The sequence below is a fragment of the Numida meleagris genome, chromosome 2 (genome assembly GCF_002078875.1).
Source record: "Numida meleagris isolate 19003 breed g44 Domestic line chromosome 2, NumMel1.0, whole genome shotgun sequence".
NCBI lineage: Eukaryota > Metazoa > Chordata > Aves > Galliformes > Numididae > Numida > Numida meleagris.
In genome coordinates this window covers 136,855,345-136,870,346 of record NC_034410.1, presented here as the reverse complement: position 1 = coordinate 136,870,346, position 15,002 = coordinate 136,855,345, and the positions used below count along the sequence as shown (strand labels likewise).

General features: G+C 44.8%; 1 protein-coding gene across 11 annotated transcripts in view; it reads left to right on the top strand.

The window, feature by feature from the left end:
* Positions 1-13,742, top strand: part of MTSS1 (MTSS1, I-BAR domain containing) — a 119,532-nt gene extending 105,790 nt beyond the window's left edge. For 5 of the 11 annotated variants that reach the window (XM_021385670.1, XM_021385672.1, XM_021385668.1 and 2 more), the window contains 5 exons: positions 5,874-5,993; positions 7,002-7,196; positions 8,829-8,993; positions 9,353-9,515; positions 10,816-13,742. In XM_021385670.1, the coding sequence (XP_021241345.1) occupies positions 5,874-5,993; positions 7,002-7,196; positions 8,829-8,993; positions 9,353-9,515; positions 10,816-11,513 (1,341 nt within the window). In that variant the 3' untranslated portion in view covers positions 11,514-13,742. The remainder of the gene's footprint in view (positions 1-5,873; positions 5,994-7,001; positions 7,197-8,828; positions 8,994-9,352; positions 9,516-10,815) is intronic. The other 6 variants (XM_021385675.1, XM_021385674.1, XM_021385676.1 and 3 more) reach the window with 5 other exon arrangements.

The window sequence follows — 15,002 nt, the reverse complement described above, 5'->3', positions numbered from 1 at the left end:
TTCAATATACTCACCTCTTTCGTTTAATAGAAATGCTTTGTTTTCAAATGAATACCTCTGCACTGTCCCCAGTCTGGACACATCAGCATTATTTTTATAGATGACAACCTGAAGAATTTTGTGCACACTAATAAAATGAATGTTTTGTTTAGATTGGCTATGGCTAACCTAAGTGAAATGCAAAAAAGTAAATGAGCAATAATAAAGTAAACTGGAATAGTAACAAGGTAAGGAGGTTGACTTTTAAGATACATACATTGGTTATACATGCTAGCATCATCTTTGATTTTCATAGTATCCACTGCACCTGCATAAAAGGATGGTAATCTACATGATGGTGCTGTGTTTGCTGATGAGGATGTAACTTTGCAATCGCCCCTAGCATGGAAAAAACCCAACACCTCTCTTTGCAAGTTCCCCTGTTAAACAAGGGAGAGAACTTAGGCCGGTATCAGCTGGCAGAACATCCTGAAAGTCGATGGAGTCACGCTGATCTACACCAGCTAAGTTCAAACGCTTTCACTTCATTTTAGAAACTATCCATAAAGTTGCAAACTGATCCAAGCATCACTTGAGCTATTCATGAGCTGTAGAAGGCTGCAGCAGTGTGGCGTTGACTTGACAAGTGTAGTGTGTTGGTATAACAAATAGGTATGTGCTCTGTGTGTCTCTAGTTCTGTATACCTTTACGCAGAGGAAAAGGTAACAGATCATTGCCTGGCCGCTTCATCTCTGCTTAAGTGTCTCGCTTTGTATGTTCAGCACTAAGTAAAATGTGTGTGTTGTGCTGACAGATAATTGTGATCGTGAGCTTACTGAGAAGCTGTTCAATTTAGAGCGTTATTTTGTGTTGTGTGTCTCTAACCAACTGACAGATCTTGCTTTTGGTGTTGTGCTTTGAGGCTGGGTGGTGGGTGGGAGGAGCAGTGGTAGCAGCTGCCGACTGTTTCTAAAACACTGATGTCATTGTTTCTAGTAGTGACACTGAGAAAGCAGAAAAGCAAGCTCTGGGATCAACAAAGGAAATTAAAAGCCATATATCTTGCTCAGGTGGACACTTTGCTGATGTTTGCTAGCTGTGCTGTGCTGTGGCATCTGATAGCAGCAGTAGTTTTTAGGGCAACAAAGCCCATTCTCTTTTCATAATGGATTTTAAAAGACAAAGTAGAAGGGGGCCACATAAAATCTCCAAATTACGGGAATGGGACTGTGTGAGCTACGTGAAGCCTTTATGCTCTCACCTACGCTGAAAATTAATCTGAGTTCACTCAAAATAACAGATAAATGGTAAAATCTCAAAGAAGAAATAAGCAGGGATTTGAACAAGACACAGGCTGTGCCAGAGGTGAGATGAGTGGTAAAATGAACAGGCCTACAGTTGCTGAGTACTCTGTGCAGTTATCACAGTCTTCATAGAAGGAAAGAAAAAGAGCAGTTATGCTCTTTAATTGAGTATGATCTCTTCTCTGCAGCATTACTCTTGACATCACTGGAAGTAAAAATGTTAGCCTCTAACAGATAGCTGTAATTTAGAAAGCGCTTTTCCAAAGTGCTTTATCTTAATTAAGCAAGTGCAGTTGGGTGAAAAGCATCACAGATCTCTTTCTGAGGGTGAACAGTTTCTCTGAATGCCAGATTTAAGCTCAGCCTTGGTAAGTGTTGCCCTTTGCTTGTATCGAAACCATGTAAAGCCCTTGGAAGATCTGCTGGGAGCAGAGAGTATGAATGAAAGTCCAGCGTGGTTGGTGCTGCTTGACCACTTGTGCCCTGTGCAGTGCCTGGGAGGATGTGGGATGAGGTGGCACAGCGATGGCTGTTAAGTCTGTGTTAAGGGGATGGCAGTAAAAGGCTGGGCTTGGAGTGAGCACGCATGGTGATTTTCATTGTGTGGAAAGTGATTATGAAGCTGGATTTTAGGGGCTGCTTACGACTGGGTGGAAGTGAAAGCGAGTGGAGAGAAAGAAGCAGATTAAAGAAGAGGGGAGAAAAATGACAAACTGTTTGTGTGTAGTCAAACAGCAGAGAACTAAGTCTTTCTTGTTAGTATATTCTGGAAATCACTTTCCCTTAACAATAAAGTAGAGGGAAACTAAAGGTGAGCTTGTTTCTGCATGGAAGCTGGGAAGATTCTACTTCTGAGGAAATTTCATTGCTTGGAATAGCTTGAAGGTGGAATAGGGAAAATATATTGTTACAAGTATTCGGTTGTGCATGTAAGTATCATATGTTCCTAAATTAAGCCATCTATCAGTTTTTACCAGGCACTTGTTTCTCCTAAACATAGTTTTTTAAAATTAAGTTTCCCAAGGGTTTGTCCCTAGCTAGAAAGGAGAAGCGAGCAGAGCCATGCTTCTGGAAACGAGACAGGCTGAGGAGGTGACCTTGAGTCTCTCTGCTTAGTTTTTAGAAATGTAGCTGATGTGTCTTTTACCGATCACAGAGGGACACTGGGCCAGGCCCTCCATTAGAATTTGGTCTCCTGGGAAACTCTTGCCCAGGAGTGGTCTAGTACAGGAGGAAGGGAAGGGTTAAGAAAGCAATACTATGTTTGGATGGAGAGCGTAGCAAACAAAGGGTGCAAAGAATCCGAGAACTTGGAAGAGTGTGTGAGAGACCAGATACCATGCTGCACATACATACCATACATCTGAGGGACTGCTTGTTGCTGTGCAGAGCAGTTTTAACTTTCTGCTGATACTGTTAACATCAGGGTTTTTCTCAGCAGAGGTGATTTGAGGGCTGAGCAGAACCACCATTATCGCAGCTGTGGGAAAAAAAAATAACCTCCTGGGGTTAAAGTACCTAAAATGAAAGAACTAATTTTAAAAACCATTCAAATTAAGCAATCATTTTTAAAAGGAATAAACTAAAATCAACTGAAAAAAAGCAACCCAGAGACATACTGCTCACTCCAGGGGACCTGAAGCAGAACTTGCTCAGCCCTGTGTTGCCTGTGTGTGTGCATCCAGAACAAGCGCTCAAGTTTGGAGACCTTTTTCCCAAGCAGTAACCGTGCAGTTTCTGTTTGCAGCCACTCAGGTACTTTCTGCTGAGGAATGAAGGGTGGTCTGTGCTTCCCACACTCAGATCCTTTCAGCCATTCGAGACTGCTTCTGCAGCCTGATCCAGGCAGCATTTCGCCTGTACCCACTCTTTTTCTTTATGCTTTCTCCTCAGGAGCCCAGTATTCTTCCATCTCTGTCAGTTTCTCAGTGTCTGAATCCTTTTTTAGCAAGACACGAGGCTTCCCATTCTATGTTGGCAATTTCTCAAGATGAAGAGACCCAGTTTCCCTACCATCACATTTTGCATTTCCTTCAGTTATCAGGGTGTTTACCTTGTGATATCTTGGCTCAACCTGTGTCTGGATTAGCCTGTTACATGACCACACTGAGTTTGGTGTGAGTCTTTCATCTTTTTTTCACCTCGGAGTCACTTCATTTCAGAAGTTCACCATTTCCAATCTTTTCTGTCGCACTTTACGTAAGTTGAACAAATCTTAGCATCTTTGGGACTTGTATTTTTAGTCTTTTTCCATCTGCTGACTGTATGGAGCTCTATTGCTAGTAAACTGCATTTATGACCCCTTTTTATCACTATTTGACATAATCTCTTGAAACTTACAAATAAGAATAGTGTGTATAGGCTTATAAATAAGAATAGTAAATAAGAATGGTGTGTTGGGTGCAAACTTTAACTTCTCCCTTCAGTGGGTCATATGCAGAAACCAGCAACACAGCATGTGGAACTCTCATCCTTTACTGCCTTGTGCAGGGTACTCAGACCCAAGACAGTCTTCCAGCAGGTCTTTTGGGTCGTAAGCATGAGGTTTCGGAATGTGCTCTCTGGAATAATGTTCCCATCTTTGTTTTTTCCTGACCCAAGTGTAATGCTAGTATAAGAGTTCTCATGGTGAGCGTTCTCCAGCAGCTTCTTTTGCTGAGCAACCCAGGATTTGGACAGGCAGAACTTGGGGGTTTACCATAAAAACTGATCTTAAGAACATAAAAAATAGGCTTATCTCCATTTAATGTGCCATAGTTATGTTTGAAGGCTGACTTACCTGCAGCTCACGCTTGTTAATATTCTTATTTTCAGAGATATTTCTCCTATAAAAGGAGTTACTTTCAATCAAGAATGTAGCAGGTTACGGAAAGACTCAAACCACTGTATCATCGAGTACCCCATGGCATACTTCTCACTTTTCTCCTTATGAGCCACAAATCATTTCGTGTAGTTTCTTCTGATCTTATATTCATCTCAGCTCTCTGAGGTGAAGTTTTGAGCCGAAATCGCATCATACCGCCCTTTGAATACAAGCCTGTTTGCTGAGCCCACAAGTACCTAAATACAAGGTGGGGTGTGCATTATTTGTACAAAATAATCCTCTACATTACATGCTTTTCTTTTTGTCATTTTTTTTTTTAGCAGCCTTTGCCAAGTTTCACAGCCCTTACTTAACTCTGCAATTCACTTATAATTTCAGGATGCTTTTCAACAGCCCTGGTAGTCTTCACCAAATTCCTTACAACAGTGGCGTTCCATCTTGGGAGATAGGCATCTCCTTTTACGCTGGCAGTTAGCAATACGTTCTTCGTATGTAGTTTCTAGTGAGCAGAGAGCCAACCTCTGGGTGTTAGCAGTGGTGATTCCTCTGCATTGTCTCTCATTCAGGTACCATTTTATTGCAGACTCACCCCTAGCTCTCATCCTATTTCAGTTGAGATTTCCCTCCCTGTTCAGAATGTTGTTCATTGAAAACTGAGGTGATACTACACAAGCTTGTGGACAAGAAAGCATTTCTGGAATCCCTGCCATTCTCTCTGCTGTTACAAAGCTCAGGGCTGTCCTGATCTCTTTGCTGGTGTCTTTGACCATTTCAGAGCCCTTGGTTGGACCTGCATGCACATCCCTACTGATGGGGATGCCAGTTGCAGTTGGTAAAGTGTTCCACATGCTTGTTCACCTTGGAGTAGGCCTCTGTGTAGGTGCATCACCTGCTTTTGTGGAGGTGTTACAGCACTGAGTGCACATAGGGGCATGCACTGAAAAGTGACAGAGAAGTTCCTTGCGAGAAGCTGAGTGTTTGAGCTGTTTGTTGGACATGTAGTGTCTTGCATTTTCCCTCCCTCTCTGTCCAAGCCCCTGATATTTTCCATCTCTGCTGTTAAGAGGAAGCAGCTGGCAAGCACGTGCCACCATTTATGTACCTCAGCAGAGTACACACACCTTCGTTTTGACTGTTGGGCAGAAAAGCTTGAGTCAGTGCTTTGGGGGTATGCATACTCCCCACAGAGGCACATGCATACAGACTTTGGAAACGTCCAGTTTTGGTAAGTATTTCTTCTTTCTCCATTCTAAAAGATTTGAACTCAGATGAACTTTTCACAAGCACTGTTGCAGGTCCGAATATCTGAGAACTTGTGAATGTGACATTTGCTGCTCCATGTTTTCAACCTAAACTTTGTCTTTCAAGTACTGATGATCTGCTTTTCTGTATGAATCAGTTGTCTTGGTACGTTGCATGGTTGGACCATTGGTCCATTCAGCTTCTTGCTCTGAGACAGCTAACAGAATTGAGATGCGGAGATGTAATGAGGGGTTGAGGCCAATCCCTCATTCTCAAGCCGTGTGGCAAGTTCTCGCACTGAGCAATTGGCTTGTTTTGTTGTAGATTTCCTGAACGTTAGCAATGGTTTTGAGCAGTTTCTAATTGTTTATTTAAACCCTAACCCTCTGCTTCTCTCATCCTTCCCTTTCTCCTCTGTCTGTCTTTGTTTATGTGCTTTTTGTCTTTCTTTTGTGTTTTTGTTTTTTCTTTTTGACGGCTTGTGTATCCTTTCCCTGCCTTGTGGTGCTGTTTTATGCTGCAGAATTCGTCCAGCTCTGCCTCTTCTGAAGCCTCTGAAACCTGCCAGTCAGTGAGCGAGTGCAGTTCCCCCACCTCAGTCAGCTCAGGCTCCACCATGGGGGCTTGGGCCTCCACAGATAAGGTGAAAAACTTCATCTCAAAGACATACAAACCTACTACCTTGTTATCCAAACCCAGCAACTTTTGGACAAAAAAACGTGCATGGGACACAGCCAGGATTCCTCTCTGGGAAGATGAGAACAGGAACTGCTGCACACTCCCTTAAAATTGAATCTCTCTGAATGAACCACAGTAACACCTTAAAACGAGCTGCTGGGGGGACACTACAAATTGGCCATTTTGCAGAGTAATGTTCTAAGAAAATCTCGGTGTCCACCTTTTCTGTTCAAAGAGACTGTGGAACGCTGCCCGAACCCAGCTGGTTGCCTGACAAAGAGCATCTTGGCCAGGTTTTACCATGGGTGGCTTCTCCACTCTCTTCCATTAGATAGCATGTGTTATGCCAAGCAGTTGGGGGGTATTTTTGAACAAAACAAAAAGAAATACAGAACACTGTGCCAGAACATGGTTGGAATAAATTATGGGGGATACTCTCAGAACCAGGGGAGGAAGTGAACGCGGTGTCCATTCTCATCTGGTAAATCCTTGCTGTTGGGTTTTTTTCTTTTTTTCCCCTTCCATGTCATCGCATGGCCAGATCGTGTCATTCTCCAAGGCAGTATGCTTTTCCTCTCTGTCCACCTACATCAATTAAATGCCACCAATGCAAATGCCTTCAGTATTGGAAATGTTTTGTTTCTATGCCTGCAGACTAACTAAATTGCCAAAGCTTGTCCCAGTGTGCCACTTTCGTGGACAGAAGGCAATGCTGCTTAGCCTGGAGACAATGACTGCTAGATTGGTGTCTGAAATTTGTTATACCGAGTAGCAATTTTCAAGCAATCTCAGTTCTGAACCAAGCATTGTATCGATTTTCTGTTGTCTATTTGCGGCAAAGCTAAGATCTTTTTTTTTATTGTTTTAAGATACAGTTTTCTCCCTAGAGCATCAGAGTCACAGTGTATTTTCATATTCATTCTGTTTATATTAATTTCTCTGTTTTTTGTTTGTTTATTTGTTTCGTTTCCAGTTGTCTAATGGGTTTTATCACTGTAGTTTATCAAGTGACCCATCCGTAGCTTCAGTTGGTGCAGGTCCTTTCCCTCATTTCCCGCCTGTCTCCCGCGCGTGGACTCGGGCTCCCTCAGCCCTCCTTCCAGACTACGTTCATTATTACACCATTGGGCCAGGCATGTTACCATCATCTAAGATCCCTAGCTGGAAGGTTTGTGTTCCTTTTGTTGTGGCAGTCCTCACCTCCTCATACTGAGTGTGTGCACAGCGGGTGTTGCTACCTTTCAATCCCTGTAATTACTGTTGATTTGCTCTGTTGAAAATGGCTCCGAATGGGCACTGCATGGTGATAATCAGCTAAAATCCAGTAGTGAATATTTCTGAATGACCTTGTCTATTCTGATAATTCCTAAAACATATTAAATAAAACGTATTAAGGCTGATAACATCTAGGTAATAAGGAGTAGTTTAGCGTTGGAACAAATGTGGGATTGTTGAAAGCACTCTGGGCTCTATTCAGCGAGCGGAGTGCGTTGAGCATCCTCAAAGCTCTCAGTTGGGCAGGGAAGTGCAGGCTTGGCACCCAGCTTGTGTGGTGAAATCACTTGTGGAACAACGCAGTGTTCTCGCTGCAGCTGCTGGCCTCGGCCCCCCTAGGCCATAGGCGACATGCTCTTGTAGGTCTAGCTGGAGTGGGTTAAGAAGTTGCTTGGCACCAAGTGAAGCCCAGCAGTGACTGCAGCTGCTCTAACTTCACTGCCACAGTCTGAAAGAGCTCCCACAGCTTGTTCTGTTGTCTCGAGCGAGACCATAACATCTGTCAGAGTGCACTGACTTCTTTCACCTGCCGCAGCTGGATCTGTGAGGATTTCCCTCCACATCCAGATATCTCTGCTATGCCAGAGCGTGGACTTATCCCTGCCAGGCACTTCCCTGCGGAGCAGTGCCCTGGAGCAAGGGGACCAGGTCTCCTGCCTGCTGCCCTGAAGTTTCTCAGGGCTGGAATGCAGCTGGTAGTGGCTGCACAGGTCCTCGATGCCTGTAGATGCTTACATGATGCTGCATATGCACTGTGGACCTTCTTATCTGTGTAAATTGAGATGCCTTGTTGCAGACCCCTCACTTATCTCTCCAGCAGTTGGAGACTGAGGCATAAACACAAGTTGGCCGCAGTGATCCCAGGGCTTCTGTGTCATTGGTTGTGTCTGTGCTAGAAGCTCTTTGCCAGTGCATTTTATGGCAAAATGCTTACAGCAGAGACACAGCTGTCCAGGCAAAGCACAGTTCCGCATGGGTTAATAAAACTGTCAGTCTTCCTTCAGTACAGATCAGTACTGTGAACTAGAATTCAGCTGTTAAGTGACCTGAGAGATTGCTCAGAGTAATCTCTGATGTATCAAAAATCTGTTTAGGCCTAAATTTTCAAACTGTAGACATGTAAGAACATATTGGAACTTGTGTACATCTAGCATTGCTGATTGGACGTTTATGTATATTTTCCGTTGTGTGCCTCTGACTTCTGCATTTGAATTTCTGAAAATACAGGCTTTCACACAGGGCTATTTCATTTAGAGAAAACCATAATGTTAAAATATTAAATATCTTCATTGAAGAAAGCTTAGGTAAAATAGGAAATTTAGGTTTCCTTTAATAAAGGAGATGGGTTTTGTAAGTAAAGATTTCTAAATATCATCAAAATCAATTAATTAATGGCCTTACTCAGAAAGGCACGTCCAGTTTGATACATCATCTGCTGCCTTAAAATTGCCCTTTTGCATTGTTATATTTGTGATTATAGCCCAGTTACTCATGAAAGCTATCGCTAACAAGCACATTTCCCTAGGACTGGGCCAAGCCAGGCCCATATGATCAGCCAATGGTGAACACATTGCAGCGTCGGAAGGAGAAGCGCGAGCCAGATCTCAATGGCGGAGCTCAGAGCGGCCCACCTGTGCCACCCGAGGAGGCCCAGAGACCTCGGAGCATGACGGTGTCGGCTGCCACAAGGGTGAAGCTCTGATTTTGAATATGCTTTTTGGTGCAAAGGAAATGGATGTGCCAGCTCCCGCCCATACTTTGTTGACGTGCCTTATCTTGGCACGTACTTACCCAACAGGTGGGACTGGTGTAGTGGTGATGCGGTCAGTGAAAGTTGCATGGACATGAAAGAATATGCCATTGGGCTGTTAGCATTTGTAAAGCAATGACAGCCAAAGAGGCACCTGTTCTTGAGCCCAAGTGAATGGTTGGGCACAATCCTGGTGGGTTGTGATGGTGGCAGACTCTGCCTGGGAGAAAGAACAGCTAAAAGCTGGTGAAGACTGACCAAACCTGTATATAATGAATCTCCTTTCTGTGTGTAACCAGCAGGGTGAGGAAATGGAGCCCTGCGAGGAGCTGGCACTCGCTCTGACGAGAGGTCTGCAGCTCGACACCCAGAGGAGCAGTCGGGATTCCCTGCAGTGCTCCAGTGGTTACAGTACCCAGACCACAACTCCGTGCTGTTCAGAGGACACAATTCCATCTCAAGGTACCCAGCCCCGAACGGATGTGCCATCCAAAAGCTATTCTGTTTCAAAGCCTTTCTGGCCTGGCCCTTGTGCACTCACCCCTCAGGAACAAGGAGCTGTATTCCAGCAGCTGTCTCTGGCTTTGTAGTCAGCTTCAGGGAGGGAGTGAACATTGCTATTGCGAAGTTTCTTCCAGCCTGGAATGCAGCCTGGATTTAGTAATTAAATAGAATTCTGGATTTTTGCATAGTGTGCTGAACACACTTAGTTTCTTGTCCATTACTAGAATGAGTTTTAGTTTAAGGATGCTACCAAGATAGAGTTTTAGAGGAGGTGTTGGATTTATGTTTAATGGGCTAAGTGGAGTGACGCTGGTATTGCACCATATATTTTTTGTGGTAGCAGTGTCCTTTTCCAACCATTGTCTTAGCAAAATTGTACTCATGAGCTTTGCTTTCTTGTTCTGTCAGTGCTCTGATTCTGTTCTCACTTCTTTTTTGTGACCTTTTATTTCCTACACAAACAGAAATTGCTGTAGCTGGAAAAAAGAATTTGTTGGAGACCTTGACTTGGGCATACTTGGGAAGGTGCAGTAACATGTTGGGTTTTGTGTCATTTCAGACTCAGCAGTAAGCTGAGAGGGACTGAGTTTTGTGTTTACAGTTCAGCAAACGAAGTTGTTTGCTCAGCTGAGATCTGTGCAATCACAGGGTGCAGTAGGGCTTGTAGAGGCCCTAGCTTGGCTCAGCATTTGCATGGAAAGGAAGGAACCCGATGCAATTATTAAAGCTTAGGCTGAGTTTTCAGAGCTGACAGCTGGGATTTACGTTGTTTGCAAAATAATCAAATTTGCTGCTGAAATAGTTGGTACACCATCCCCTGAGCCACCCGTTGCCTATGCTGAAGTATGCTTTTTAGTCACTGACTGTTTTAAGCATTTGTATCTACAAGTGGAAGCATATGGTTTGTAGGATGCCGGTTTTGGAATCTTAACGTTGGCAACCAACACTGAGTTTTTGTTACTTAATTAGTTCTTTTTAGACAAGGTACTGAATGTGTACGGCTCTTGTTGTGTGTCACGAAGGATGTAGGCAGGCTGCAGATTTAGGGTTGGTCTGCTCTGGTGCCTGGCCTCAGCCACACGGTGCGAGAATCTTGGTCACCATGTTTCAGACTTCTTCCTTGTAGAGGAGAGACCTGCCTTAATTGGTATTGACCTCCAGGCTTTTTTGGTTACGTGCACACACACATACTTCAGAGTTAGTGACATGACTCAGCAGTCTTCTCCAGTTTGTTTCTAACTGTGTCATTTGGCATCAGTTTCAGATTATGATTATTTCTCTGTGAGTGGTGACCAGGAGGCAGAACAACAAGAGTTTGACAAATCTTCCACCATCCCAAGAAACAGCGACATTAGTCAGTCCTATCGCAGAATGTTTCAGACCAAGCGTCCCGCTTCCACTGCAGGTCTGCCAACCACGCTCGGACCGGTCATCGTCACCCCCGGCGTCGCCACCATCAGGCGGACCCCGTCCACCAAGCCTTCCGTCAGACGCGGCACCATAGGGGCGGGTCCGATCCCGATCAAGACGCCGGTGATCCCCGTCAAAACACCGACTGTCCCCGATATCCCGGGGGGGCTGCCGGGCGCCCTCGCTGGGACCGAAGAGTGTCCTGAGCAAAGTCCCGAGTCCCCAGCAGCGGGAGATGGCGGGCAGAGCGTCACCGGCATGCCCTCCTCCTCGTGGAGCGGACAAGCATCGGTCAACCCCCCGCCGTCGAGCCAGAAACTGGGCGCTGCTGACGAGCAGAGGCCGGCGGTTCCCGAGAGCGAGGGGGAGGAAAGCGAGCGGGACGGCGCGAGCGGCCTGGTGCCCGCGGCTCAGCAGGAGCTCGATCCCGGAGACCTCAGTCCTGGGGACGTCCCGCAAGGAGAAGACATGCTGAACGCCATCCGGCGCGGCGTCAAGCTGAAGAAGACGACCACCAACGATCGCTCGGCACCTCGTATTTCCTAGGAGCAAAGCAGCTGCCAGAGTACGAGCCGCCGAGAAGGAACTGGGAGGAAACGAATCTGTCTTATCCATTCCTGTAATCAAAGAGTTTTTTAAGATACTCGGTAACAGACGGTCTGACAGTACTCTAAAAGAGAAACCAAGGTGAAAGAGCGTAGTAAGACATCATCTTCACTGGTGTTTTAATTTGTAAATATCAATGATTTGTTTCTGCATTTTTTTGACCTAAGTTACACTTTTAATTTTTTCTGAAGGTGCCAAATCCCATTTACCTTTTTTATAACTCTTTGTAAAGTTTTAAATCATAGGAGAAAAAAAAAAAAAAAGTTGAGTAGTTAACTTCAGCAAAGGGATTTAATGAAAATTTGGCTTTTTTGCAAGCTTTTGTAGAGCGCCTTGTAATAGTGAGGTTAAAAAAAGCAAACAGCGGGACTTAGTGTAAAGTTTAAGTGGAGCAGTGAGGAATAGATCCTCGTTCGAGTATTAAAAAAGAAAGTTTGAAGAGCAGGAATAAGAATTGACAATAAAAGCAATATATAATGCGAGGAAGAGGCCTGCAGTTGGTAGAGTATTGGGGCGTAGTGGGGGGAGGGAGATGCCATCAAAATAGCAGATGCTGTTGCACAAAAGTAGCCTAGTAGGAGTAATTACTGGTAGCTTCATGGTAAATGCATCAGAATAAGCCATATTGGATTGCAGTGTTTTGTTTCCGTAGGGTGTTTTGAAGACTGTCGTTTTCTTTTCCCCACCTTTCTTTTGGACTGCACAGCACCAACTCTCAGTCACACGCATGCAGCCGTCACTGTGTAGGCTTAGTTCCTCCACCCTCACCTTCTGTTCCACCCGTCCTCTCACCGAACGCAAACAAGGACGACAGGCTGAAGGCAGTTACAAAGGTGAAAACGTTTTTAAACAGCGAGCAGGGAGTTCTTAGATATTATCAAAATGCCTTTTTGTGACCGTGCCCAGCAGGCTGGGCACCTCGGGAAGCCCAAATATTTTGAGAAAACACGTAACCATTTGACAGGCGTAACCAGCTTGTGGTCTGCTAAACTGAGAATGTTTCTTTCCAATACAGGGGCTTGTTTTTCTTACCTTCTTTTAAATGGCAGTCGATTGGCTTTTCTTAAATACCGACAAAAGGGGGTGAAGGGTGGGGGGTGGGGAGGTACACTGGTTTTTATTTGGTAATACCGGGAGTCTGACCGCTGTCTTCTCTTTTTTTGTACTTCGAGTCACGCTTTTTGGATCGCTGTGGATAGAATTATTAAGAGTTGGATTTTTTCCTTAAAGCAAAAGTAAGTTCTTGCTGCAATACCTGTTCCCTAAAGCCAACAGAAACCTGCGGACCGCGGGGCGCTGCAGGTGCATCCCCCAGCAGAGCCACCCCGACGGGCAGCAGGCTGCTGGGATTGCTGGCAGATGCCCCCACTGCCAGCTTCCACCCAACGCTGCGCAGACTTCTCTTGGCTCTAGACTTGCTTCCACAACCTCTTATGCTTTAATACATAACTGCATTGGATGTGAACTTCTAGTAACCGTGTAGTCGCTGTGTTCTATATAACATTTTACACTGCTGTGGTTGCTGACCTTTTTTTTTCTTTTTTTTTTTGTTATGGCTTAAAAGCAAAAAGAAAAAAAAAAGAAACAAGGCATGATTCTTAGAGAATATTAAACCTTCCTTTCTTTGAAAAACAAGCTCCTTATTACAGAATATAACGAACGGTAGTGCCTGTGGTGTAGCCCACCAGCCCTGATCCAGTAGCTGATGCATTGTGCAAATGAGGCTTTGAGATGGTTTTTGCATAAACAAAAACTGCTAGGAGATAATCTCAGTAGTTAAAAGTGTTATTTAAACCTTTGAAATAAATGGATGTAACTGTACCCGAGTACAGCTTTTCACTTGTTTAGTTCTTAAACGTTAGTATCATCGGTAAAATTTAATATAAAATGTTGCCAAATTCAATGTAGAAAGAATGTGACAAAACACTTGGGATAGTTCTATTGTTTGTGTTTTTGCATATTGTAAAAGCAGTGTCACAGCTGAAAAATAAAATGTTTCTAATGGTAAATTATTGTGGTTTAGTTGCTAGTTTGTACTGAGAGTTGACCTCTCCCTGTGCAGTTTTTTGTTCTAAACTGGTATAAATAATTGCTGTAAGTGTGTCTCCCTTCTACATTGTAATGATTGCTTAAGCCTACGTTATAAATAAAGAACTGCTGGAAAACGTCTGTATCTCGCTTCTTGGAGACTCCCTGCTTGTGGAGCGCCGCTGTCACCTGCACGTGCTTCCAGCCCCGCTGACCCAGCACAGCCCGGTGCTTCCCGCCCCCTCTGGGTGATGGAGGACTGGGTTTGTTCAGCCTTGTCGGGAGCAAAGGTAGAGAGGGAGGAAACCGTTCCCGCTTCCAGCTGCTGTGCAGCAGCCTCATTTATTCCCCTGCCACCAATTCATTCTTGTGCTGAGGTTTCCGCTTGTCATGGAGGCATTAAAGGAAAGCTCAGGGCGCTTTGGCTGGAAATAGGGCCCATCGTGAAAAGGATGTGGAGTTTAATTCCCCTGCCTCTTTATGGCTGAATCTGCAGAAATCAGAAGGGACTCCTTGTGGTTGGTTGACTGACTGGGATGGAGGGGGCAAAATCACCCACAAAGTGTTTGCTGTTTCCATCACTTCTTAATATAGTTAGTAGATGAGCAAAGCATAGGATCTGGGGGGACAGAAGGGCACAGGAAGAGGGAGCAGGGTTTTTGTGAGCTGATGTTTGCACAAACAGATGTGAAGAGTGGGTGTGTGCGCTGCCTGCCCGGATCAGACGCTGAGCTGGGTTTTGCCCTGTGAGTTTGTATTTCTCATGTCTTTTGCCTGCATCTGCTTGTGGCCTTTTATACTCAGGTGAGTACAAGTGGCTTCTAAGGCAGATCAGCATTTCTAATTTAGCTAAGTGAAATGCTGGTATAGCAGAGCCTGTATTAATAACCCATAACCTTGGAATGCTTACTTGTGTACAAACACCTCCACCAGGACCCAAGAGAGGAAAAACAAAAACCAGCTCTGTGCTCAGTAGGTAAACAGGTGAAGTATATGCTGAACTGCAGTACTGAAAGAGCAGAGCTGAAGATGTTCAGTCCTTAGTAACAGTGGGAAGCTTGTAAAAGAGCGCAGTGAGTTAGGGAGGGCAGGCAGTAAGTCTCTGTGCCCCAGCAAGGTTAGAAAAACCCCCACTCCAAGAGTAGCCAAAGCCCATGCGTGTTGCTAGCATTACCTCCAAGCTCCCGCTGTAGCACACATACCTGTATTTAACAGCAGAGTCTAGGTTACCAGTCTGATACAGCTTGCTTATTAATTTTCCCTCCAGCCCCGCTTCCCTCCCACCTTCTCTAGTGGGAAATGGGCTCCTGCCTCTGTCGCTGTATGTTCAGTTCCTTATAGTTGGATCCCATGCCCCTGTAAGTCTGCTTCTCCTGCCCCTTGAGGCTGACATCCTTTCTC